The following is a 25,584-nucleotide window of genomic DNA, read 5'->3' as shown; positions in this document are numbered from 1 at the left end:
AGATCCTTTCTTGTGATAGGCCCACAGACTTGCACAGAGACAGGAAGTACAGGAAAGTTTTCTCCAGGGCAGTGGTAGAAGGAAGAACAGAGAGACTGATTTAAAGGGCAGACATAAGAGTTTTGTACTTCTTTAGGACACTTCCTGGCTTTGCAGAAGAGACAGAGAGAGATCTATATCTCACTGTTTTGGTCTTAATGAGTTGGAGAAACTGCCTTGCTTGTCATATCATAACGAATTTATGAAGTCAATTGAGTGAATCCTCTTTCCATTTTTACAAATGAGGAAGATAAACCCTGGAGATCATTGAATTTTGAGCTGAATGGGACATTAGAGATCTTCTATTCCCCACTTATACCCACATAAGTAATAATAATAACAACAATAATAATAAGTGGCTGGAATACATTTGGAGTTAAAAAGTTTTAAAAGTGATTTATACATAAAATGTTTTTATGATTAAAAAAGTGATTTATACACACTACTAAATATATGTGTGTGTTTATGTATACATGCAAATATATACAGATATGTGTATGTATGTATATATACATATATACATATATGTGCACACATACATACATACAGGGAGAGAGACAGACAGACTAGCTGTGTGACCCTGGACACTAAGTCACTTAATTGTGTTTGCCTCTATTTCCTCATCTGTCAAATGATCTGGAGAAGGAAATAGAAAACCACTCCAGTATCTTTGCCAAGAAAATCCCAAATGGGTTCACAGTCAGACATGACTGAAAATGACTAAACAACAGCAAATATACATGTATTCATATAGATATACATATACACATGTATGCATATACACACATATATGTGTACATGTGTATATAAATTTATATATTAAAACCATTAGAGCTTAAAACTGCACTGACTTTTGGGACACTTTCTAATTGTAACGATTGGAATGATGCCACCTGTTGGAGACTTACTGTAGAAAAGCTCCGCCATGAAAGGAAGGTCTTTGAGGGTAAGACCATGCGTCTTTTCTTTGGCATCAGGAAGTGACGTTTGCTGGTGGGAGGAGGAAGGGGGAGCCGGGTGCTCTGTCTCACTCTCTTTCCTTTGGACTCTAGTGGAGAGCAGAGCTAGAAATGTGCTCTCCCTTTAATAGATAGATGAATGTAGGCCTTTCTCTCTCTCTTTACCAAATTCTTATTCTCCTTAATAAATGCTTAAAAGCCTAACTCTTGCTAAAGCTTATAATTTATTGGTGACCACTCATTAGATATTTTAGACAGACTAGCTAGAATTTTAGCCCTTAACATAATTTAAGCCTCACAACAACCCAGTGAAGTAAGTACTACAGGTATAAATATGACCATTTTATAGATGAAGAAACTGAGGCTCAAAAAATGAAGTGACTTTACCATGATCAGTTAGAAAATGCCAAAACACACTAGGTGGAACAGTAGTTAGAGCAATGGACTGACAGTAAGAAAGGCATGAGTTCAAATACAGACTCAGACTCTTATTAGCTGTGTGACTCTGAGTAAGTTATTTGACCTTGTTGACCACAGTTTCTTTATCTGTAAAATGTAGATAATAAAATCATTTACTTGCTGGGGTTGTTGTGAGGATAAAATAAGTTAATATTTGTAAAGTGCTATATAAGTATTTTTATTACTTCCTGACTCTAACTCTAATTCTCTATTGACTAGACCACCTAAGCATACATACCCATCTACCACTCGTTTTGCAATGAGAAAAGTGAGGCCCAAAGAGAGGAGGTGACTTCTGCTGGGTCACAGCAATAATAAGAAACAGATCTGGAGTAAAAGCTTTTCCCCACCAGACTGAGACTAAATGACTTCTCTAAAGTCCCAGAGTGAGTTAATGCCAGAGTGGTTATTAGAAGCCAGGTCTCTTGACTCTCAGTCTAATGTGCTTTTTAACTCACTACACATCACCTTTCTGTGTTTGGACAAGAATAGGTGGGGTAGGTAACAGCTTTGCATATCTAGGCTATTCTCCAATGAGATCCTCTCTCCTCCTCCAAGGCTCTTGGTACCTGTACCACCCTCTGTGGCTAGCTACTAACACACACTCTTGTTACTACACCCAAAATGTTTGTCTGGGGAACACCTTAAAAGACCCAGGAGGGAGGTGGACCACAAGAGGGGCATCCTTCCATTCCCCTCTCCCACCCAGCCCTCTGAATTCCTTTCCATTCCTGCTCCCCTCTGGTTCTCTCTTAAGTCTGTGTTAGATTAGAATTCCAGATTTACTATTAAGTCATTTAGCAGCTAAGTTGGTTTCTATCTCAGCCAGGAAGAGAAAAGCAAGGCAGACATAGACTCTAATAGAACCAGACACACCCAAATAAGCACACACATATCCCATAGACAAAAATATGAAGACATATAAACATATAGGAGTACAGACACACTTACACATACATGCATAAGCATATCGGCAGATCCCCTACCCACACTGACATTTGTATGAGACTTCAGGATTCGCAAGGCACATTCTACACAGCATGGAAGAGTGGAAAGACAGCTTGCCTTGAAGTCAGAAGATCTAAGTTCAGATCCTGTCTCTGATACATACTGTTTGTGTGACTCTGGTTGTCACTCAAACTCTTGGTGTTAGACAATTCCTCAAGACCACAAGTTGTAGAAAAGGTGTGGACCTTCCTTGATAGAGGAAGTCTGCTCACCTCATAATTTGCAACACCAGTGAAATCTCAGAGTGGTAAAGTGAAAATCATACTCCCTTTAGACCTCGAGGATCTGGATTTAAATCCTGCCTCTGTCATATACTATCTGTTTGACCTTGGGCAAATGATGTCACCTCTATGGGCCTCAGTTTCTTCATCCATAAAAAGAGGGGGTTGGACTAGGTAGCCTCTAATAATCCCTTCCAGCTCTAAATTTAAAAAAAATTTTTTTATTGAGGCAATTGGGGTTAAGTGACTTGCCCAGGGTCACACAGCTAGTAAGTGTTAAGTGTCTGAGGCCGGATTTGAACTCAGGTCCTCCTGACTCCAGGGCTGGTGCTCTATCCACTGCACCACCTATCTGCCCCCAGCTCTAAATTTTTATTTGAATCAAAAGAATAGACAGAGCTCTTAGTTTGGGAGTATGAACCAGTCTAATGAGAGATATAAGATCTACATATGTAGCAGATAGAACAAGTATAAAATAATGTAAAAGTACAAAAGTCCCTGATATCCCATGGTACAGTGGTCCATGTAGTGAAATCAAAAGAATACTGGATTCAGAGGACTTGGGTTTGAGTTCAGAATCTGCTATTTAATCCATGTGTGACCTTGGATAAGTCATTTAATAATAGCTAACGTTTATATAGCACTCTGAATCGGCCAACAGAACTCAAAGACATTAATGATTCAATGTTAATTTAGAAGGGAGCCTCTCATGGAAAGCTCTAGGACTGTCTGCTCCGCCCTGAGAGTTTCTAAATGTTTTAGCAATACCGTGCTTTACAATTTGTATTTATTTGATCCTAACAACAACCCTGCACATATTAACCTTTGTGTCTCTCATGCCTAGGACAATATTCTGGATATAGGAGATAGTCTAATGATGGAGGAAACATGGTGCACTGAAAATAGCTTTGGGTTCAGAAGACTTGCTTAAAATGGCAGCTCTGGGGCAGCTAGGTGGTGCAGTGGATAAAGCACCGGCCCTGGATTCAGGAGGACCTCAGACACTTGATACTTACTAGCTGTGTGACCCTGCCCCCCCCCCAAAATATATATGTATATATATAAAAATGGCAGCTCACTTCCTTACTACCCTTATGACCATGTGTAAATTACTGAACCCCTCAGGGCTTCAGTTTCCTCCTCTGTGGGAGGAGGGGCACTACCCTACAGTTTTTCCATCTCTAAATCCTATTATTCTGTGATAATTAGTAGAATGAGTAAAGGAAGGATTTACTTTGGGGTTTGGAGAAGAGTTACAGGGCATATCAGAGACCTGAAGGAAGTCTAAGTGGACAAGGTGTCCTATGTGAAAGATTATAAACTGAAATAAGCTGGATATGGAGGGTGGGGAGAAGAATGTCTTAGCTGGAGTTGCAGTATTGTATAATAGAAAGGACCCCAGTATTAGTATTTATATAACATCTATATTACACTTATTATACACTAGGAACTGTGCTAAACACTTTAGAATTATTATCTCATTTGTTCTTCACAACAAGCCTGGGAGGATGGAACTATTACTATCCCAATTTTACAGATGAGGGAACTGAGGCAAACAGAGGCTGAGTGACTTGCCAGAGTTACACACCTAATCAGTATCTGAGGCCAGATTTGAACTCAGGTCTTCCTTATTTCAGACCCATTACTCTATTTACTACACCACTTTGGTATAACTTTGCTCAATTTCCTCACCTCTCTGGTCAGTCTTCTTTGTCCTTATCTGTCTCTAGGGGTCATTGGGGATGATCAAGTAAGGATGGGTGGGGAGTCTAGGTGAACTTTTCAGTGCATAAAGTATAAGGCATTATTGTTAAGAAATGGGGTAAGTAAACTTGGGTGGATAGGTGTGCTGTAGGCTGAGTAATTTACAGCCATTGTAATAGTCCAAGTATGAAGTGATTCAGGACTGGATAAAGGTGATCCCCAAAGTCTGAGTTTTATGACTTTGTCCCTAGGGTCAGGATAGGAGGTAGGGGTAGAGAAGAAGGAAGCACATTTCAGGGATAGGAAGTTTTTGGAAGAATATTCTATTTAGAGATGTAGTGAGTAGAGAAGGAGAAGTAAAGAATGACTCCACATTGTCTGCCTAGGTAGGGAAGATGGTAGACAATCCAATTTTCTTCCTGTAAATTTATTTGAAGAACTTAGATTGACAGCTAGCACACCCTCAAACCAGCTTCAAACCAGTAGCTATTATTCAGACATGGGGAAGTCTATTCTGTGACTAACATTTTTTTTTTAAATAATAACAGTATTTAATAAATTACTCTCCTAATAGTATTGCTTTTGAATTTCACAACACTCAGATAATCTGGGCAGGGCAGGGACTATAATGGCCATTTGACAGTTGTAGTAATTAAAGCTCTGGCATATAGGAGAAGGGAATGCCCTGTTCGTAACATCAACTTGAGCAGGGCTCTCTAATGGAGTAACCTAAGGATTGTCCTTGACCCAGTGATCAGTGTAGTATCATCATTGATTTAGAGCTAGCAGGTATATTAGAGGCCATCTAGTCCAGGACTTCTTAAACTTTTTTCCACTCATGAACCCTTTTTACCAGAGAAATTTTTACGTGACCCTGGTATATAGGTATAAAAAAAATGGTATACATAAATTTTTACTGTCGCCAATTTTTTGTGACCCCCACATGCAGTTATGTGGGGCCACAACCCTCAGTTTAAGAAGCTAGGGTCAAGGGGCAGCTAGATGGCAAAGTGGATAAAGCACTGGCCCTGGGTTCAGGAGGACCTGAGTTCAAATCTGGCTTCAGACACTTGATACTTACTAGCTATGTGACCTTGGGCAAGTCACTTGACCCTCATTGCCCCACAAAAATAAATAAATAAATAAGTAAGTAAATAAGTAAGTAAATAAATAAATAAATAAAAATAAAAAGAAGCTAGGGTCTAGTCCAACCCACTCATTTGCATATGAGGAAACTAAGGGCTAAATGGTGAAGTACTTGCCTTAGTTCATATAGCTAGGTAAGTGGATGGACCCCAGTTCAAATGATTCAAGCCCAAGTGCTTTTGTTCCAAATGTAACATTCTTTACATTAAAGAAATAATGTTATAAAAGCCATTCTTCAGTTGATAAATGGTCAAAGAATATGAACAGTCAGTTTTCAAAGTAATCAAAGCTATCTATAGTCATATGAAGAAGTTCTCTAAATCACTATTGATTAGAGAAATGCAAATTAAAACATTTCTGAGTTACCACCCCACACCTATCAGATTGGCTAATATGACAGAAAAGGAAAGTGACAAATGTTGGAGTAGATATGGGAAGATTAAAATATTGATGCACTGTTGGTGGAGGTATATACTGATTCAGCCATTCTGGAGAGCAATTTGGAACTATGCCCAAAGGGCTATAAAACTCCATACCCTTTGAATAGACAATACCACTACTAGGTCTGTATCACAAATATATAAGAAACAAAAAAGGAAAAGGACCTATATGTAACAAAAATATTTATAGAAGCTATTTTAGTGGTGACAAAGAATTGGAAGTTGAGGGGATATCCATCAATTGGGGAATGACTGAACAAGTTGTTTATGATTGTGATGGAATACTATTGTGCTATAAGAAGCGATGAGCAGGATGCTCTCAGAAAAAACTGTAAAGACTTACATGAGCCAATGCAAAGTGAAATTAGCAGAACCAGGAGAACGTCATATACAGAGAGAGCAACATTGTAGGATGATCTACTATGAATAACTTAGCTATTCTTAGCAATACAATGATCCAAAACAGTTCTGAAGGACTTATGATGCAAGGTGAGAAAGAACTGGTGAAGCTTGAATGCAGATCAAGATACTTTTTCTTTATTTTTCATCTTGGTTTGTGTGTGTGTGTGTATATTTTCACAGCATGACTCACATAGAAATGTGTTTTGCATGACTACACATGCATAACCTATGTCAAATTTCTGGCCTTCTCAATGAGGGGAGGAAGGGAAGGAGAGAATTTGGGACTCAAATTTTGAAAAAATAGAAAGTTAAAATTGTTTCGATTTTTTTTTAAGTGAGGCAATTGGGGTTAAGTGACTTGCCCAGGGTCACACAGCTGGTAAGTGTTAACTGTCTGAGGCTGGATTTGAACTCAGGTACTCCTGACTCCAGGGCTGGTGCTCTATCCACTGTGCCACCTAGCTGCCCCTAAAATTGTTTTTACATATAATTGAGGAAATATTAAATTTAAAGAAATTTCAGTCAAGTAGATAAAGGCATGCTTAACACATTTGTAGATGACATAAAATTGGGAGGGAGAGCTAACATTATAACCACTCTAGTACGTGAACAGCTTACAATGTTGGGATGAATCTAAGATGAAATATATTGGAGATAAATACAAGGTCTTACATGGGTTGAAAAAGTAATCAGCTTCTTGATACAGAATGGGGGAGGTATGGATAATCCCAAATTGTCTGAGAAAGATCTGCAGTCTTTACTAGAATTTGAATTCAGTTTGAGTCAATAGTTGATTTGGAAAACCATTACAACACATGCTATCTTAGGCAGCATTAAACGATACATTATATCCAGAACTCAGGAGCTGATAACTCCTCTGTACTTTAATGTGGTTATACTATATCTGAAATAACATGTTAGTTCGAACTACATTTAGTAGCTAGTAGTTAGTTCTCCTAATTACATTTTCAAAAATAAACTTCATTGATATATATTTTATATCATCTATATTACCCAATGTATCTCCCACCTACCCCCGTTTTGTAGCAGCATATGTGGTATAGTAAAAAGAGCACTGGCCCTGGATTCAGAGAAACTTGGTTCAAATCCCATCCCAATGCTTCCTATCTGTTTAACCAGAGAGCAAGTCACGTTGCTGCCCTGGGCCTCAGTTTTATCATTTGCAAAATGAGGGAGTTAGTCTAGATGACTTCTGAATTTCCTTCTATCTCTAAATCTATGGTCTTAAAATTCTTATAAGAAAGAATTAAAAAGAGAGGGAAAACAATTTGCAAAAATTAACTACCCTATAGAAAAATGAAATTTTACCCCACCAAGAGTCTTCTACTTCTACAAAGAAGATAGGGCTGAGGGGATCCCCATTAAACTCTGGAGTTTTCAGAAAAGGGCAACCAAGATGGTGAAAGGCATCAAAATCATGCAATACAAGAACTGGTTGAAGAAACTCGTGATGTTTTGTCTAGGAAGACCTGGGGTCATAATTGATAGTAATCTGTAAGTATTTATAGGATTGTCACATAGAAAAGGGATTATCCTTGTTCTATTAACCTCAGAGGGCAGAATTTATGAGCAGTGAATGAAGGTGGTGGAGAGGTAGTTTTAGGTTTAATGAAAGGGAAATCTTAAGCTTTAGAGCTATCCAGTAAGAGAATGGGAGGTCTTTAGAGATTGTGGATTCGAAATCTTCAGGTGAAGGCTGAATGATTGTTTTCCCTATTGGAGATGTCACAGAGAAGATTCTCAGATAGATTCAGGTAGGACTAGAAAGTCTTTGAGATACTTTACAACTCTGAGATTTTGTGATTCTTTGATAATGTGGCTGATCCAATGCCATGTTAGTGGCAGTTAGTGGCAGGTTTGCTACTAGGACATGAGTCTTTTCTCTTTGAGTCTCATACCTTTTCCACTGCACTGCTTTCTAGCATCACAAGAGCTTGGTTTAGATTGCAAGGTGTTTGGAGGAGACTTTGGCTTGTTTTTGCTACCCTCCAATGGGGTGGATGGTAAAGGTGGACTCTATGCAGCTCTTGCTGGATCTGGATTAACTGGGTTCTTCACTTCCTCATACCTACCCAATCCTATCCCTCCTTAGGTACAATGAAGTTAAGAAGAAAATGGATCCTGGCTTCCCCAAGCTTATCGCTGATGCCTGGAATGGCATCCCTGACAATCTGGATGCTGTGGTAGAACTGCAGGGAAGTGGTGAGTTGTCCAGGCCTTTCCTGCCTTTCTAGGACTAATCGCCTCCTTTCCCCACCCCCACCTCAGTCCCAGGCTCCCTGTGGTTCCCCAAGCACACACTCATTCATTGTGTGGGGGAGGTATGAGTCTGCCTAGAGAAAACAAACCAGCCCCTTCAGCCTCATGCTGGGAGAGATTCCAGGGCAGCTGACCTCTGCTCAACTCAGCCTGGCTTCTGTCAGGAAAACCAAAAAAGGCTTCACTGGCACCCTCACGGCTGCCAGGCCTAAAGAAAGGGTAGCCCTAGAGTTGGGGTGGCTCATGCATACCTTTTCTCCCTGCCCCTCCCCTCCCAGTTTCTCAAGCTCATCATGATTTATAGACCTGCCCTGTTTGAATTTATATTGGCAACTATGCACCAAAGGGCAACATCACATTCAAGGAATGACTCATTTCAAGTTTGAGATGTTACTGATTTATTCATAATTCTCTGCTGTGAACAAATAGCCCCTAAACTGCTTCAGTTGTCCTTGGCCTCTTGGTGATGCTTGGCCAATATTGAACCCTGGGCACTGATCCCTATTCCTGAGGTGGTTTTGAGGGATTTTCCAAGGCATGGCAGGCAAGTTAAAGACATTTAGGAATTGCAATGAGAACTCAGTTTATGGCAACAAGGATCTACCAAGAGCCTGCTCTGTCTAGAAGTGTGCTAGGCATTGTAGGAGATAGAAGTAAAAGTATCTAACCTCTGCCCTACAGAAGCTTGCAAATCTACTTCCAGAGACAAGATCAACACAGCGGAAACAATTGTAGATGAACATGATGCAGTCTAAGATTTCCTGCTAGATGGAAAAGATCCTAAGGACTATGGCTCTGGAGCTGGAAACAATCTTAGATATCATCTGGCCCAACATTCTCTTTTTATGAATGAAGAAATGTAGCTAGTTAAGAAACCTGACCAAAGTTACACAGGGAACAAACAAAAGAGGTGGGATTGGAATTCAGGTCCTCTGACATCAGTACCAGTGCTCTTTTGACTGTCCCACACTGCCTCCCTCAAGGGTAAAACATAATCCCCAGTGATAGTTCAGAGAAAGGGAAGATCAACTTATATCCCTTTTTCTTTTCCTTCCCAGGACACAGCTATTTCTTCAAGGACTGGTATTACCTTAAACTGGAGAACAAGAGTCTGAAAATTGTAAAAGTTGGAAACATCAAAACCGACTGGCTGAGCTGCTGAACTATGCAAACTCTCTGTAACACAATATTTACATCTCTTATCCCTCCCTCCCATCTTGGTCACTAGCTAGATCTAAATACTCGTTACTAGCCCAGGCTGGTACTGGTTGCCCCAAGCATTAAGGACCTACTGGTCAATTCTCTCACATTTTGGTAATTTAAGATTTTGTACAGTGGCCTCCCCTCCTATCCCAATTCTCTAACCCAGGGATATAGATGTTTATTATATATACCCCTATCTCCTCCCTTTCCCTGTCCTGCTCTACCTCCGGGCCCCCAGTAGGGGTTGAATGAGCCACGGAGGGTCTCCTCGTGTTTACCCCCTGCCTCTGAGGAGAGGAGATATTTGGATATCTTCTGGGTAGCCCTGCCCAGGGTTGCCCTGGTGCTGTCTCCACTTAAAGACCTTTCTCCCTCCTTTGCTCCTGTATGACATCTCTTAATCCTCAAAGCCCAGCAGAGACTATCTGGATTGGGCACTGGTGGCCCTGACAGCCTGCCATGGAGCCCTGGGAGCGAGACATGGTATAATGGCAGCTGTGTTAATATGCTTTAACACAACTGGCTGCCCTAGTACTAGATTCACTAGCCATTTGCTTCAATGCACTTTGGTCTTTGTTTGTTTGTTTGTTGTTTAAAATTCATTTCTGGACAGAAGGACTCAGGTTTTCTGAAGTCACTGCATGATGTGCCCGGGACACATAATAATGTTTAACTGGTTCAGGTTTTATAGCATTTTCCCAACTGTCATGACCCCTTCACATCTGGTGGAGGGGGAAAAAAAAGCCACAGTTCTTCCCCTTCCCACTCCTTCCTTCCCTGTGAGATATGTCAACAAGTATGAATAAAGGAATCCATTGTTCCCGGGAGTGTTTGAGGAGCATTGCAGCAGCTCATGGGAGAGGTAGGTAGCTACAGCAGCAGAAAAGAGAAGGGCCTCAACTGGAGCAAATTCTCAAACCCTCTTCCCATTGATGGGGGAAGATGGTCTAGCATGCCTGTCCTGCAGGCAAGATATAAAGAAGATCCTCCACATAGAGGTAGTTCACAAACTAGAAAACCTTTGGTATAATGTGACACAGGGGAAAGAACACCAGACTAGAAGTAAGGAGACCTGAATTGTACTACAGTCTCTGAAACTAATTGGTCTGTAAATTTGGTCAATTTACTTCATATCACCAGATCTCAGTTTCCCCCTTTATGAAATGAGGGGGACAGACCAGGTCACCTCCAAGATGTCTTCTAATTCTTCCATTCTCATGTTCCCTCTTTCAAACAGATCATTTAGGACAAGAAAGAGGGTAGGGTGGAATGGAAGTTACAAATAATGAATATAGCATTTATTAAGCACTTAACTATTTGCAAAGCGCTGTGGTAAATCCTGGGGATACAAATAGAAAAATAAGACAGTCCTTGCTCTCAAGGGGCTCACATTTTAAAGGGGGGTAATAATACATAGGATGGTTTCAGTTGCAAGTCAGATGGAAAATTCCCACAGTTTCTAGGATGCAACAGCACAGCCAATGGTAATGCCCTTTCTTGCATGTCACTTCCACTGATAAAAATCACATCAGTATTTGATAATGAATCATTTGACAAGTATCAAGGACTTTGGTGATAAGACTTTTCTTTTGGGGATCTTCAAAAATGTGGCTGTAGCACCTATAGAAGCAATTCCCAGGCTGTATCTCCATGGATGTTGCTTCCCAGGATGATGGCTGAGGGTATTGGGTTTGAAGTATCATTCTTCCAAAAGTTTTTGGGTTCAAAGTCTTGAGGGGTGTCCACCAGTGTCTGAAGGTTGATGGTGATCAAGTTGGTGGTGGTTTTATTTGCCTAGCACATGCTGCTTCCTATCTCTCCCTCATAATATTCTGCTGCTTTGGCTATGCTGGCTTGCCTGCCTTCTATATCATTATATATCAGTTGGATGGCAGTCATTTAGTAGAGTTGTTCTCAAGATGATGCTTTAAGTCAGTGCCTTCCTCTTCTCTACCCTCTCACCCACAGTTCTTACCCCCTCCTTTCTGACCAAGTCCTAGAAAGTGAAAGAGAGAAAACTATAGTGGCTAGTTGAATGTATCCAGAACTGGATGCTCACAGATGTAATTAGGGACAGGAATGAATATACAAAACAGGTTGGAAAAAATCCCCAACCCAGTAGACAGATTGGGATTAAAGGATTTAGAGCTGTAAAGATCTTTAGAGGACAGAGTCCAACCCCCTCAGTGTAGAGATGAGAAAACTTAGGCTCAGAAGACCAAGAAGTGACTTGCCCAGGGTCAAAATGGTAGCAAACAGCAAGTCCACAAATAACACCCAGGTACCCTGACTCCAAATGAAGTGCTCTTTCTACAACACAAATCTGCTTCTGTTGTTTCAGTCTCAGGATAGCATTCCAGACAGTGCTCTCTGGAAGAATATTAATAGTGCAGTTAACCTGTTGAGAGGTGTAGTCACAGAGATTGTGCCCAAGTCCCTCTGCACTGGGTCCAGCCTCTTGTCTATAAATCAACAAAGCATTCATTCATTATCAAGTGACAAACATTTATGTGCAAGCCACTAGGTGCTGTGAATACAAAAGTGAAAAACGACAGTCCCTGACCACAAAGAGTTTGCGTTCTAATAGGGGAGGGGGTGCAATACATATAAGGACTGGTGTCAAAGGATGAGGGTTTTAATATAGGGCAGGAGTTCTTAACCTTTTCAATATCATGGACCCTTTCTTAACAGTTTGGTAGACTATGCACCCCTCCTCAGAATAATGCTTACTGTCTATATTCATAATGGAAGGAAATGCTAAATAATAATGAAATACTAAATTAAAGTTAGAGGTGAGTGAAAATAAGGATGTAATTTTTTCCCATCAAAATCTGAAATTTATTCACAGATGCTTTGGGGATTTGGGGACACTGGATTAAGAACTCTTGGTCTAGATAGTCACAGGGATTATAAACAATAAGGCAGTAGTAGATTGTTACAAACTCTCCAGTGGCAATGGCATTATATTTTTCAGAGCAAGAGGTGGAAAGGGAACAGCACATAGCAGGACAGATGTCCAGATGCCCATTTAGGGTAGACCCTGGTGTATTGGAGGATGTCAGGATGAACTATTAAAAATGGTCTAGTGCTGCCTAGATCTAATTGCTTAGTCCATGAGTTAAATACTGTAACCCAGCTATGGACAATTCAAATCCAAACTCTCAGAGTTGAAAGGGATTTTAGAAGCCATCTAGTATCACCTGTACCTTCATTTGAACCACAACCCTTTCTACAACATCCTTGACTTGAAAAAAGGCATCCGGCCTTTGCTTGAAAATGGCCATTGACATGGAACTCACTACTTTCTGAAGCAATCAATTCCTATTGTGCATCGTTCTCATTGTAAGGATTTTTTTTTCCTAACAGCTTGGTATAATGGATAGAGAGAAAGCTTTGGAGTCAGGAGGACCTGAGTTCAAGTCCTATCTCTGACACATGTTATGTGACTGTGGACTAGTTACTTAACCTGACACCCCTAGAGGCAACTTTCTTAAGGCAAAGAAGGTGCTGATAGGAAGAGGGGGTTTTCTCATCTGAGAGTTCCCTATACTAGTGAAATCACAGGTGTAGCCCCTAACCTTATGCCTATCCAATCTTGATTTGTCTTTTCCCATCTTCTATCCATTGCTCCTAATTCTATTCTCTTTTGCCTAGCAAAAAAAATCTATCCCCTTTCTTTGGGACAGCATAGGGATAGCAGATGATGTCAAGTCAAATCAAGAAGCATTTTTGAAGCTCTTACTATTTGCTAGGTACTGTGCTAAGGACCAGGAATATAAAGAATGGCAAAACACCAAACCAAAACAAACACAAAATAAAACCAAAACCAAAACAAAACAAAAAACCCAGTCCATACTATCTAGGAGCCTACAGACTAAAGAGGGAGACAACATAAAATCATCTAGGTATAAACAAGACATACATGATCAATTGGTGATACAGAATGGCTTTAAAAGGGATCCTGAAGGCCTTCTTGCAGAAGAAACAATTTTAAATGAAACTCAGAGGAAGCCAGAGAAACTAGGAGGGATCAATGAGGATGAAGAGAATTCCAGACATGGGAATTGCAGACCCATGAAAATTCATGGAGTTAGAAGACAGAGTACACTATATGAGGATTAACAAAGAGGCCCAATGTCACTTTGATAGTAGAGGACAAGGAAGAGAATAAGGTAGAAATCTTGAAAGGAGCCAGGTTATGAAGGTTTTTTTGTTTTTTGTTTTGTTTTTTTTGGTGGTGCAATGAAGGTTAAGCGACTTGCCCAGAGTCACACAGCTAGTAAGTGTCAACTGTCTGAGGCCAGATTTGAACTCGGGTCCTCCTGAATCCAGGGCTGGTGCTTTATCCACTGCGCCATCTGCCTGCCCCTATGAAGGGTTTTAAAAGCTAAAAAGAGGATTTATATTTGATCCTGGAGGTAGTGTGTGTGTGATGTAGGTGGAGGTGGTGGTAACACGGTCAGGCCTGAGCTTTAGGAAGATCACTTTGATAAATGAGTGGATGATGGGCTAGAATGAGGAAAGGCTTGAGGCAGGGAGACCAACAGAAGACTTGCTATTTTCTCAGCATGAGATGAGGAAGGTTGGACCTTGTGGGTCATGCATGGACCTGATCAACAGGTTACTTCTTCCAAGGAAGCCAGATAATCCTGTACCTCACCCATAGAAAGACATCAGACACATAGAGACCCAAAGAGTAGGTGATGAAATGTTATGTCGCTGAAACTCTCCCCTCCCAAACGGCCCCCCCCCCCAACAGAACTATATGCACTGGAAGGGAGTATTGTTACTGCAGACTTCAGGCCATTGCTTCCTCTCCCCTGCAGCCTTCACTCCATTCCTCTTACACAAAGGTTAAAACCAGTCTGCAGAAGCTATGGAGAGCTTCAGGTTGCCTGGGAAAAGGTTACACTGGGGAAGGAAAGGGAGTTTGAAGCTAGAAGCAAAACAACTATTGTTGGCTGGGCCAAGGGGACCTAAAGAGGAACTGCATAGTCTGGTCTATGGGGTATCCTTCCTCCTCAGCCACCTTCTTCTCCAGCTTCTGGCTTCAGGGCACTCAGCTCCCTTGTACCTCACTCCACAGTCCTCTCTGTTCAAATCACCACAGTTTCCCAGGAAATGATGGAAGATGAATGGATATGTGTACAAAAAAGGCAGAGAGCCTTACAAAGCCCCTTTGAAGGTTGGAGGGACAATAGGGAGTTCATGTGGAGAAAAAGCCCAGGTCTTGGATTTGGAAGGACTTGAAGTTTCAGTTCTAGTTTTGACAATTCCTAGTCCAGGGGCAGCTAGGTGTCACAGTAGATAAAGCACTGGTCTTAGATTCAGGAAGACCTGAGTTCAAATCCAGCTTCAGTCACTCGACACTAGCTGCGTGACCCTGGGCAAGTCACTTAACCCTCATTGCCCCTCAAAAAACCAAAAACAAAACCAAGAACAAACAAAAACCAAAACCAAGACAATTCCTGTTCCTGTGACCTTAGGCTACTTTGGATCTGCGTTTCAGTTTTCTTATTTGTAAAGGTGGAAAAAAAAGTATATGGGTGGGGCAGCTAGGTGGCACAGTGGATAGAGCACTGGCCCTGGAAGTCAGGAGTATCTGAGTTCAAATCCGGCCTCAGACACTTAATACTTACTAGCTGTGTGGCCCTGGGCAAGTCACTTAACCCCAATTGCCTCACTAAAAGAAAAAAAAAGTATATGGGTTAATGTGAAGAAATTGCTCTGTAAACCTTAACACATTATAAATAGGATTAGATGGTAATGACAATCAATTCTCCACTGAAGCCCTCTAATGCCTTAAGGGGGTCCCAAAGATGCTCAGTGATACTCAGCCCTTGGAGGTTCTACCATGTGGGAAAAGCTGTGACCATAGGCCAATCTGGCTTGCATATATACTGTCTGAAGGCTAGTCTCACTAAGTTGGGTGGAGTGTGTTATCACTGGAGAGTGAAGCATCAAATGAATATTTTTTTTTTGGCCACAGCAACTAACCTGGAATATCTACTATAGCTTGGAGGGGTTTCAGTCTGTGTTGGTGGAAATGAGATCACGGGATCCTCTTAAGTATCACAGTGGAAGAGTTCTGAACTTGGACTTAGGTGATCTCAGTTTTCAAATTTTGCTTTTGTTATTAGATGTGTGATTTTGAGATAGTTGCTTTTCCTGTCTTGACCCTGGGAGGCTGCGCTAAATGGGGTTTTCCAACTTTAAAGTTTACGATCCCTCAACTACTGGGCTTGGAATCGAGAAAACTGTATTTGAATCCTGAATCTGACACTTGGGCTGTATGATTATGGACAAATCACAAAGTTTCTCTGAGCCTGTTTCCTCTTCTGCAAAATAGGGATAACGGCAGGTGCATCACCTACCTTACAGCAGACGTTTTCTAAGGAATATTCTTTGTGAGGAAGGATGTTTTGAGAGGAAATGTGTAATTATTGTTATCCTTCATAATCAACCTTCCACGGCAGAAAAAGGTAGATGCTGGAGCTCAGGGGGCGGGGGCACTGAAAGAGGCGGGGCCAAGCAGGGGAAGGCCAGGAAGTCTGGGCAGGAAGGATTTCGCCTGAGTCTATGGGAGAAGGTGGAGTAAATGCTGGGTGGGGCCGGGCGGGGAGGGGCGGGGCAAGGCAAGGTAGGGAGGGGACCTGTCGGCCTGCTCAGTGGGGGCCTGGAGGAGCGTCCATAGCTCCGGTTTTGACAAGTCTGGGAGAGTGAAGAAGGTTGCGCCGGCTCGGCATGAGCGGGTGCGCGGAGGCTGCCGCGGTGGCGGCGACCTTGCCCGGAGCAGGGGTCACGGACGCGGGGGCACCCGGCTTGCGGCCGCCAATGGTGCCCCGCCAAGCATCCTTCTTCCCGCCGCCCGTGCCCAACCCATTTGTGCAGGATACGCGGATTAGCGCCTGCAGCCGAGTCCTGGTGAGAGGGAGGGGCTGAAGAGGGCTCTGGAGGACAGAGAACGAAAGGTGGGAAGAGAGGGAGGAAGAGAAGAAGGAGGGCCTGGGCTTTGTGGGAGGTAGGTTCTAGGACCAGGGAAGGTCTATGATGTGATCAGGGTGCAAATATGTGATCAAGTGCATGTGGGGAGGGTGGGTGGAGGATGGTCAATCTTTAACTATGCTAAAGGTGCGTCTATGACAAGGGAGGAGCCTGAGGGGCTTTTTTTTTTTTAAACTGGGATGGAGGTGTTGAGTTGTCCCATGGGGAGATGGTAGAAGTTTTATGACAGGTCCTATTTAGGGAGGATAGTGACTAGCAAGCTGTTGGAAGTTTTTAATGGTGACATGGTAAGATTTTGCAGTAGAATTTGGGGTTATCAGTCTGTGTCAAGGAACCTGAGCATAAATCTATGAAAATTTGTATTTGTGTTCTCAGCATCAGAGGCATTACACAAATGTTTATAGACTTATTGAAAAGGAAGGTGAATGTGGTAAGTGAACCAGGACCTGTATTTGGAAAGACTAGGTAGGCAAGACATACAACACAATTTAGTAGATTGTATTTAAAGGTGAATGGTGCCTGATTACCCACCCCCCCCAACTCAGAAAACAATAGTATTTCTTGTGTTTACTATGCCATGGATGCATAGTTAAGTATTTGATAGTTTCCTTTTCTTCACTTTTTTTTTAATGCAGCTTTTCGCAGTTACACACCCTGGACTTCCTCTTTGGTAAATTTGGCTGATCCCAGGAAAAGATAGGCCTATGTAATCTCTATTTGTACTGTTGGTTCTGCATCCACAAATGACAGCATTTTTTTTTTCTTCCCTTAAATAATACTTTGGTCTAGGTCACGCATAGTAATTTAACTATTATTTATCAATACAAATGGAGCATGGAAACTGGATTCTGCAATGAATGACTTTGTTTTGGTGAAAAATTGCAGAGGTGTTCATCTAGGTAGTCATTCCATATCATTTAGATGTTTTGGAGGGCAGTGCAGACAAGTGTTATGAAGGGAGGAAGAAGACGATGATAAAAATGTGGTTTTGAAAGTTTTTTTTTTCTTTGCAAATTTATAGCTGGCAAATGGAATTTTTTTTTCTTTTTATACTTAACAGGAAATATTTTAAAAACACAGTGGTCATCATTTCAATATTGTAATATTAGTTCTTCAGGCACATTAATGGCATCATTTTCAATTGTTAAAATTTTGTCATATTTGTCATTTATGTTATATGTGTGCCTATGTATGACACAAAGGTATCATTTATAAGGCTTTGAAGAATTAGTTCTCAGGAAGTTAAATTTAGGAGGGGGAAGATCCCAGAGACATGGAACAAAATCTTGAGTTTATAACTACTTGCAATCTAGAGAACATCAATTAATAATCTATATGCCTGCTTTCCCATTTATATATATGAGCATACGCATACAGACACACATATATGAATTTTTGAGAATAATCTGCACATACATAGAGGTCATCCTTATTGAGAGTATTGGAAAGGAAGAAAGACCATCTTCTACAGCAGAGTACGTTTTTACCATTGTACAATCCCTTTAAAGATACAGAGAATTTAAAAAATCCCACTGTGGATATATTTTTGACAATAAAAAACATTTAATTTGTCAGAATGCCTTAAAATCTCTCCTTCAACAGGATGTGCCAACATTTGTACAATTATATTTGAAAAATTCAACAGAGATAACCATGTTTGATGACCCTCTGGATCACTAATGTCATGCATAGCATAAAACAGAGATCTATGTCTTGTCTTTTCCATTTGTGTCATATTCCTCCACCAGCATGTAAGCTCCCTGAGAGCAAGGATTGTCTTGCTTGTTTGTACTTAGAGCCCCAGCACCTAGCATTGTCCATGAGTCGGTAAACATTTATTAAGTGTGCAAGGCACTGTGTTAAGTGTTAGGGATCCAAAGTTTAAAAGATAGTTCCTGCTTTCAAGAAACTCAGTGTAGTGGGAAACTGCCAGTAAGTGCTTAATAAATGTACCATTTCCATTCTCTGATGGTGTCCATTACCATCAAGGTTGAGATCTGTCACTGAGTACAAGTGAAAGAGGGATTCCTTACGTATGAGGAGGTCTTCGGAATAGTAATGTTTATGTATAATGGTGGGCTGATTGCATTAAGCCCAAGGATACCTCAGAACCTTCTTGACTTAGATCTATTATCACCCCAAACACCGTAGCCTGAACATACAGAGAAAACAAAATAATGGATGGGAAATTCCATTATATAGGCTATTATATATACTTATATGAGTAATCTCTAGAATTTACCCATCAGCATACATATTTTGAAGACAATGAAAATAGACAAAGAGTTGTGCCCATAATAGAACAAGAAGGCTTTCTTGCCTTTGGGAAATTGCAAAGTTTAATTTTTTTAAATGATCATTTGCCCCACATTTCTTCTGAAACAAAGCCCCTTATTTTTAATACCTATGTTTTTCCAGGGATTACATATGACTTTAAGTCACACACAAGACTGTGGTCTCCAAAAATATGGCATTCTTTGAGAGAGAGAAAGGGAGAGGGAGAGGAAGAGAGAAAGGAAGAAGAGAAAACCCTCAAAGGTGCAGAAAAATGCAGGAGAGTGTATTAATTAAGGATTACTAGGTAGTGTGTGAGGCCCTGTGGATTAGTAATAAAGTTAGTGTTTATCCTCAAGAAACCTATATTCTAATGAAAAAAAGACTGCACATAAAATAATTCCAGGAAGGGGGAGGGGAGAGGAGACTAGAGGAAAGTTAAGCAAGTGTCCTGAAAGCCTGGGCCTTAGCAGCAGACAGCAAAATTTCACCTAACTGAGCTGGGGAATTTAAGAGACAATCTAGAGCTAGAAGTTTCTAAATTACAGGCCATTTAATCCAATCCAATCCAGCTTTACAAATGAGTAAACTGAGGCCCAAGAAGTCTAAGTGATTTGTCCAAGGTCACACAGGTAGCAGTCACCAAAGGTATGGATTTGAACTCAGGTTCCAGAGCCAGTGCTCTTTTGACTGTACCAGTCTGAATGAAGGTCACCCAAAGGGCAATGAACTGACCTGTTGTGGCCACAAGCAAACCTTAATACAAGAAAGGAATTATACAAAAGAAACTGTGAAGAATATCATTAAAGAAATATATAATTTTTTAAATGAGCTAGTCACATTCAAAAATATGAAAAAAACATGAAGAAGGCCTTCATCATGTTAGGTGGACTCCTTGTAGTAAACTTAGTGGGAGATATGGGCTAGAATCACAAGGATGGGAAGGCAAGGGTGGGTCTGCCTTATTGGCTGTTATACCCTGTGGAAGAAATCACAGGTCCATTAAGTATTGTGAATACTTAAAAGATTCACTTTATGAATCTCGAAGCCTGATAATAATACTAATGGTCTTGCAGTATTTGTAATCAGGCTCTTATTACCTCATGCCTAGACTATCACAATCATCTAATGATTGGGCTCCCATGCTTAAGTCTCTCCTCTCTCTAGTCCATCTTCCACTCAGCTATCAAATTAATCTTCCTAGAGCTCAGATCAGACCTATTCAATAAACTCCAGTGTCTCCTTTTCATCTCTAAGATAAAATATAAAATCCTTTGTTTTGCATTCAGAGCCCTTTGCATTCAGAGGCCCCTCCCACCTTTCCATTCTTCTGACACTACACTTCCCACCAAGTGCTCAATGATCCAGTGACACTGACTGGCCTCCTTGTTATTCCTCCAAAAAGATACTCCCTATTTCTAGAGTTTGGGCATTTTGATTGGTTGTTACCTCTTCTGGGACTATTCTCCCTCCCCATCTTCATCTTCTGACTTTCCTGGTTTCCTTCAAGCGCCAGTTAAAAAAAACCCAAGAAACCAACCCAGTATATAAAATAACCACAACCTTGTAAATGGAAACATCAAAGACCTCAAAACAAAAAATGAATGGTGTAAAATTAGAAAGAAAAAGGTTGGCCCCCAAAGTAAACATATGAGGTTATCTCTCCACATATTCCATAGAGTTAGAGGATCTACGGACATATAACTTAGCCTTTGATGTCATGTGTTTTTATGTATTTACTAATTCTGCTGATTGTTTTCTCTCCTACATTATTCTTTTTATCCTCAAAAATTATTTAACATAAAGGATGGCTCTTTGAGAGGTGGGGGGAGGAGGAAGAAGATACGAAATATAGATAATGTAAAAATAAAAGATATGAATAAAAATCTATTTTATAAAAGTAAAAAATAAAGTTTCTGGGCTAAGAAAGGTCTGGGTTCAAGTTCTAGCTTTTACATATATGGAACCTGTTACCCTGAGCAAGTGCTCCAGGCAACCCTATGATTGTAACTTGCAGAAAAGATGTTGATCTTCATTAGTACAGTGAGTTTTCTCTTTGGAAATTCCTTATTCAAATGAAATCACAGGTTTAATGCAACAAATAAATTACACAGAAATAATTTCAAATTATAGCAGTTCTCTTTAAGGTAACAGCCTTTTCACATTTCAATTTTATAGCACAATTTAATCAGTTTTGCAGTAAAAACAATTTGTATTTATCCATTATTATCAATTTTCACTTTCAGATTTTCCTTTTGGGAAGTATTTTGCTTCCAATACGTGCCATATGTGTTGCATTGATTTTGATAATGGCTTGGCCATTTGCTGCAATTGCAACAGTAGGCTTACCAGAAAAATTAACACATCCAATCATAGGTTGGAGAAGGTAAGTAATATTTATGACTAAATCCTTGAGGATTAAAAAAACCTGCCTTAGCTTAGTCAGTGTGCCAGTTTTATTGAAATGCCAAGCCTAAATGGATAGCTAAATAGTTTAGTGGATAGAATGCTGAGTTTGGAGTCAGCAAGGCCTGAGTTCAACACCAATTTCACATGCTTACTAGCTGCATGACCCTAAGCAAGTCACTTAACCTCTGTTTCAGTTTCCTCAATTTTAAAATGGGCATAATAATAGCACCTACCTCATAGTGTTGTTGCGAAGATTAAATCAGATAATATTTGTAAAGTGCTTAGAACATGCTAGGCAGTATAGAAATACTAGCTATCATCATCACCTTTATCATTATTTTATTTTTGAAAAGAATTAATCTGGCCTTAATGCCTTGTAGCAATATGTGTCTTATTAAAGACAGTGCAGCTCTCTTTTTTGTAGTAAATATCCCAATATAATAATTTTCTAAATTGTTGCCAAAACATGATAATGGTTTTAAAAGTATTAAATTATTATATACAATGCTATTTTGATTGCCATGAATCCTAACTTTCCTTAGTTTTCTAACTTACTTTAGTTTCTCTCTCAAAGCCAAATTTTTTTCATTTTTCTTTCCACATGATTTTTTGCCATGGTTTTACTGAGGTAGAGAGCTGTGTTTCCAGAATGGCATGAGTACATCAGGGGAGGAGGAAACAGTTATGGTTTACCATTTTTTCCAGCCCTATCCTTTTTGATAGATGTCCCTTCCAGCTAATAAATTCTAAGAGACTACATTAATAGCAGGTATGACAAAAAGGTAATCATTCTGATTTTTTAAAAAATGAAACATGACAGAACATATACATAATTCATATACATAAGTGGTGTACCTTTCAAAGTAATGGTGTCACTGATCAAAAATTTTCTTTAAAATTTTGATTCTATGATTTTTGGAACTCCTCCTTTGTGCTTGTATTCAGAATCTATGACACATTCTTCTGAATATCCTCAGTGGTTCAAGTGTTGGTGGTGAATTTTGTGTCCTAGTAGGGTAGAATTGATTTTTTTGTTTGTTTGTTTTTGGTGAGGCAATTAGGGTTAAGTGACTTGCCCAGGGTCACACAGCTGGTAAGTATCAAGTGTCTGAGGCTCGGATTGGAACTCAGGTCCTCCTGATTCCGGGGCCTGGTGCTCTATTTACTGTGCCACCTAGCTGCCCTTGAATTGATTTTTAAAATCTCCCACAAATCTTTTAAAGTCACATTGGCTGAATAAGATGTGTATTAAATATTTTTGGCTTGCTAGTTTGTCTATCTACCTCAGAAATTGGGTGTGTTTCTAATTGTTAATAAAACTGATTTTTTTTCCCCAAAAACTAAATAAGCATATCATAAGTTAGATTTAGAACAACAAATGAGTATTGCCCTTAAAGTGGATACTTTTGGAGATAATACTACTCAAACCATTTTAAGAGCTCCTGTTTGGAAACTATTTTCTGAGGCATTTTAGAAAAGAGCTCTGCCAGAAATTCTGTCTAGTTACTCTATAGTCACACCTTGTATATTTTTGCTAGGTTTAGACGATTGCCATGGGTACTAAGATCTCTAAATGACTTACCCAAGGTCTCCAAGGCCAATTTTGCAAACTGTCTCTTGGTTCTCTTAGGCCATTAAGTTACAGAGAAGGTGCTGATGAACACTGGTAGAAGAGAGTTTGACCAATTCCCTGTGAAATTACAGGTCCAATCCTGATCCCTAGTTTTGATGTGGTGTGATGCTTTGAATTTCTTACTACACTTGAGAATGAAAGTCATCTTGCTGCTGCCATCAACTAGTAAAACTAATATATTCTCTTAACATTTTTTAAAGGAAACTTACTCACCCAGCCCTGAAGTTCCTGGGTCGAGCTATGTTTTTTTTAATGGGATTCATGGTTAAAGTGAAAGGAAAAATAGCAAGTCCAATGGAAGCACCGATTTTTATTGTAGCTCCTCACTCAACCTTCTTTGATGGAATTGCATGTGTTGTTGCTGGATTACCATCTATTGTATCAAGAACTGAGAATGCATATGTCCCACTGATTGGCAGTAAGTATTTGTAGGTAACACAAGTGACTTATGCTTTTGTGTTCATGTTTATAAACTAGAAGGTATTATATGATTTGTTGGTTAACTTTTTAATTAAAACATTATTTTTGGAAAATTACATTTTTGAAAAATGATATTTGCCTGTTTTTTCTGTTGTACTGTACATCATTTAAATGTGATCCAGTATATTATTGTACTTTTAATAATTTGAATTCTTGATTTATCATGTAGAGTTAAATAATTTTCAAAACAAGCCAAAATTAAGAGCTCCATGACAATGACATAGTTAATATAGTCTTGAATGAATTTCTTTTCAAGATATGAAGAGAAGGAGCCAGAGACCATTGATTCAACTGGTGTGTGAAATCTTTTTTTAATGCTTATGCTTTCTTCATTATTGCCTACAAAATCCTCCTTGAAAGGCCAATATGTATTTTTTAAATGATGACAGAAACCAATAATTGTTTCCTGCCATAAAATGTAATAATGAAGTCAGTGAAATGTCTTTTCCCATAAGGAGTTGTGGTCTTTCCCTAAGGCACCTGTCTCTGAGTAACTGTTCTCTGTTTTCATCTCATTTGTTATTGCTTAGATTGCTTTGGGGGAATGCTATTGGTGCTTTCTTCTTTGTTATAGAAATAATAAAGATGATTATTTCTTTGTGATGTGGTAGATGAGAAAGCTGGTCTGGGTGTCAGGTACATTTAAGTTAAAGTCTACACTCTGAGATATCCTAACTGTATGACAAAGAGCAAATCGCTTAACTTATAAATTACTGAGAAGGTACTGATCCAAATTGATAGAAGAGGCTCCCTATCTAAATGAATCAATTTATGTACTATGCTAGATGTTTTCCTTTTTGTTTGATGGAGATATTCTTATAAAATATGTATATGAAATCTTTACTGTAAATCCACATTTTCACATATGAAATTTTCATAGTATATCTCAGTATTTAATTTAAATTTATTATTAAGTAAGAAAAAGTCATTTTGTGTGGTCATTAAAAATTGAATCTGCTACTTTTGTGTTCTTTGCCTTCTTTCTCTCAGGCCAGCTAATTAAATAGAATTTTATGCTTAAATATCCACTTTGCTCTTGGAAATGAACCCCCAAGTCTTAGAATTTGAAGGCTCCTTTGCTTCTATCACCCTCTTCCCCCCAAAAACAAAACACTAACTTCCTTATGATAGGTTGACTTAAAACAATGTTCATGTATTTTGTTGTTGTTGTTTCTTGTTGTTGGCTTGAATTATTTGTCACTTAGATTATTACCTTTTAACCATGAATATTATCTGTGGTTTTTAACTTGTTTTAAAAGGAGTATTACGAGCTGTTCAGCCAGTGCTGGTGTCCCGTGTAGACCCTGATTCTCGGAAGACCACAATAAATGAAATAAGAAGGAGAGCCACTTCAAGAGGGGAATGGCCACAGGTAAAATATATTTACTTCTTTTTAGTACCTGCCTCGTATGAGTTTGTAGATTTATTAATTTATGAATTTGTTTGCCTTTAAGAATACTTAATGTACTTATTAGATTTAAAAAATGTTTTGATTTTTTAAACATCACTATCATTTTCTACTGATTCTTCTATCAAAAAGCAAACAAAAATAAATATAATCTTCTTTTGTAAAAAAATGAGTTCATTCAAACAAAAGAAAATATCACTTTTTTTGTGGGGCAATGAGGGTTAAGTGACTTGCCCACGGTCACACATCTAGTGTCAAGTGTCTGAGGTCGGATTTGAACTCAGGTCCTCCTGAATCCAGGGCTGGTGCTTTATCTACTGTGCCACCTAGCTTCCCCCAACATATACTTTTTATGAAAAGGCATGCCTTATTCTCATTTCTGTGCTGCTGCCTCCTTCATCATCTTTCTTCTGACGTCACAATTGGTTACTATATTGATTAGAAGTCTTTTAATGTTATTTTAAAATTATGTAGTCTTCAGTGTAGTCAGTGGTGTCAAACTCAAATATAAATG

General features: G+C 39.5%; 2 protein-coding genes across 3 annotated transcripts in view; both read left to right on the top strand.

Annotated features, from left to right (window-relative positions):
* MMP2 (matrix metallopeptidase 2) overlaps nucleotides 1–12,803 on the top strand; it is a 35,352-nt gene extending 22,549 nt beyond the window's left edge. The window contains exons 12-13 of the mRNA XM_043989939.1: nucleotides 8,492–8,601; nucleotides 9,717–12,803. Coding sequence (XP_043845874.1) covers nucleotides 8,492–8,601; nucleotides 9,717–9,820 — 214 coding nt within the window. The 3' untranslated portion in view covers nucleotides 9,821–12,803. The remainder of the gene's footprint in view (nucleotides 1–8,491; nucleotides 8,602–9,716) is intronic.
* Nucleotides 12,804–16,509: 3,706 nt separating this feature from the next.
* Nucleotides 16,510–25,584, top strand: part of LPCAT2 (lysophosphatidylcholine acyltransferase 2) — an 81,411-nt gene continuing 72,336 nt past the window's right edge. Inside the window, exons 1-4 of one of the 2 annotated variants that reach the window (XM_043980583.1) lie at nucleotides 16,510–16,785; nucleotides 21,387–21,526; nucleotides 23,383–23,600; nucleotides 24,922–25,034. In XM_043980583.1, the coding sequence (XP_043836518.1) occupies nucleotides 16,606–16,785; nucleotides 21,387–21,526; nucleotides 23,383–23,600; nucleotides 24,922–25,034 (651 nt within the window). In that variant the 5' untranslated portion in view covers nucleotides 16,510–16,605. Of the gene's footprint in view, nucleotides 16,883–21,386; nucleotides 21,527–23,382; nucleotides 23,601–24,921; nucleotides 25,035–25,584 lie in introns of both variants that reach the window. The other variant, XM_043980584.1, reaches the window with a different exon arrangement.

This window comes from Dromiciops gliroides, chromosome 2 (assembly GCF_019393635.1).
Source record: "Dromiciops gliroides isolate mDroGli1 chromosome 2, mDroGli1.pri, whole genome shotgun sequence".
Lineage (NCBI taxonomy): Eukaryota > Metazoa > Chordata > Mammalia > Microbiotheria > Microbiotheriidae > Dromiciops > Dromiciops gliroides.
The sequence above is the reverse complement of the archived record's forward strand: the minus strand, read 5'-3'. Positions and strand labels throughout refer to the sequence as shown.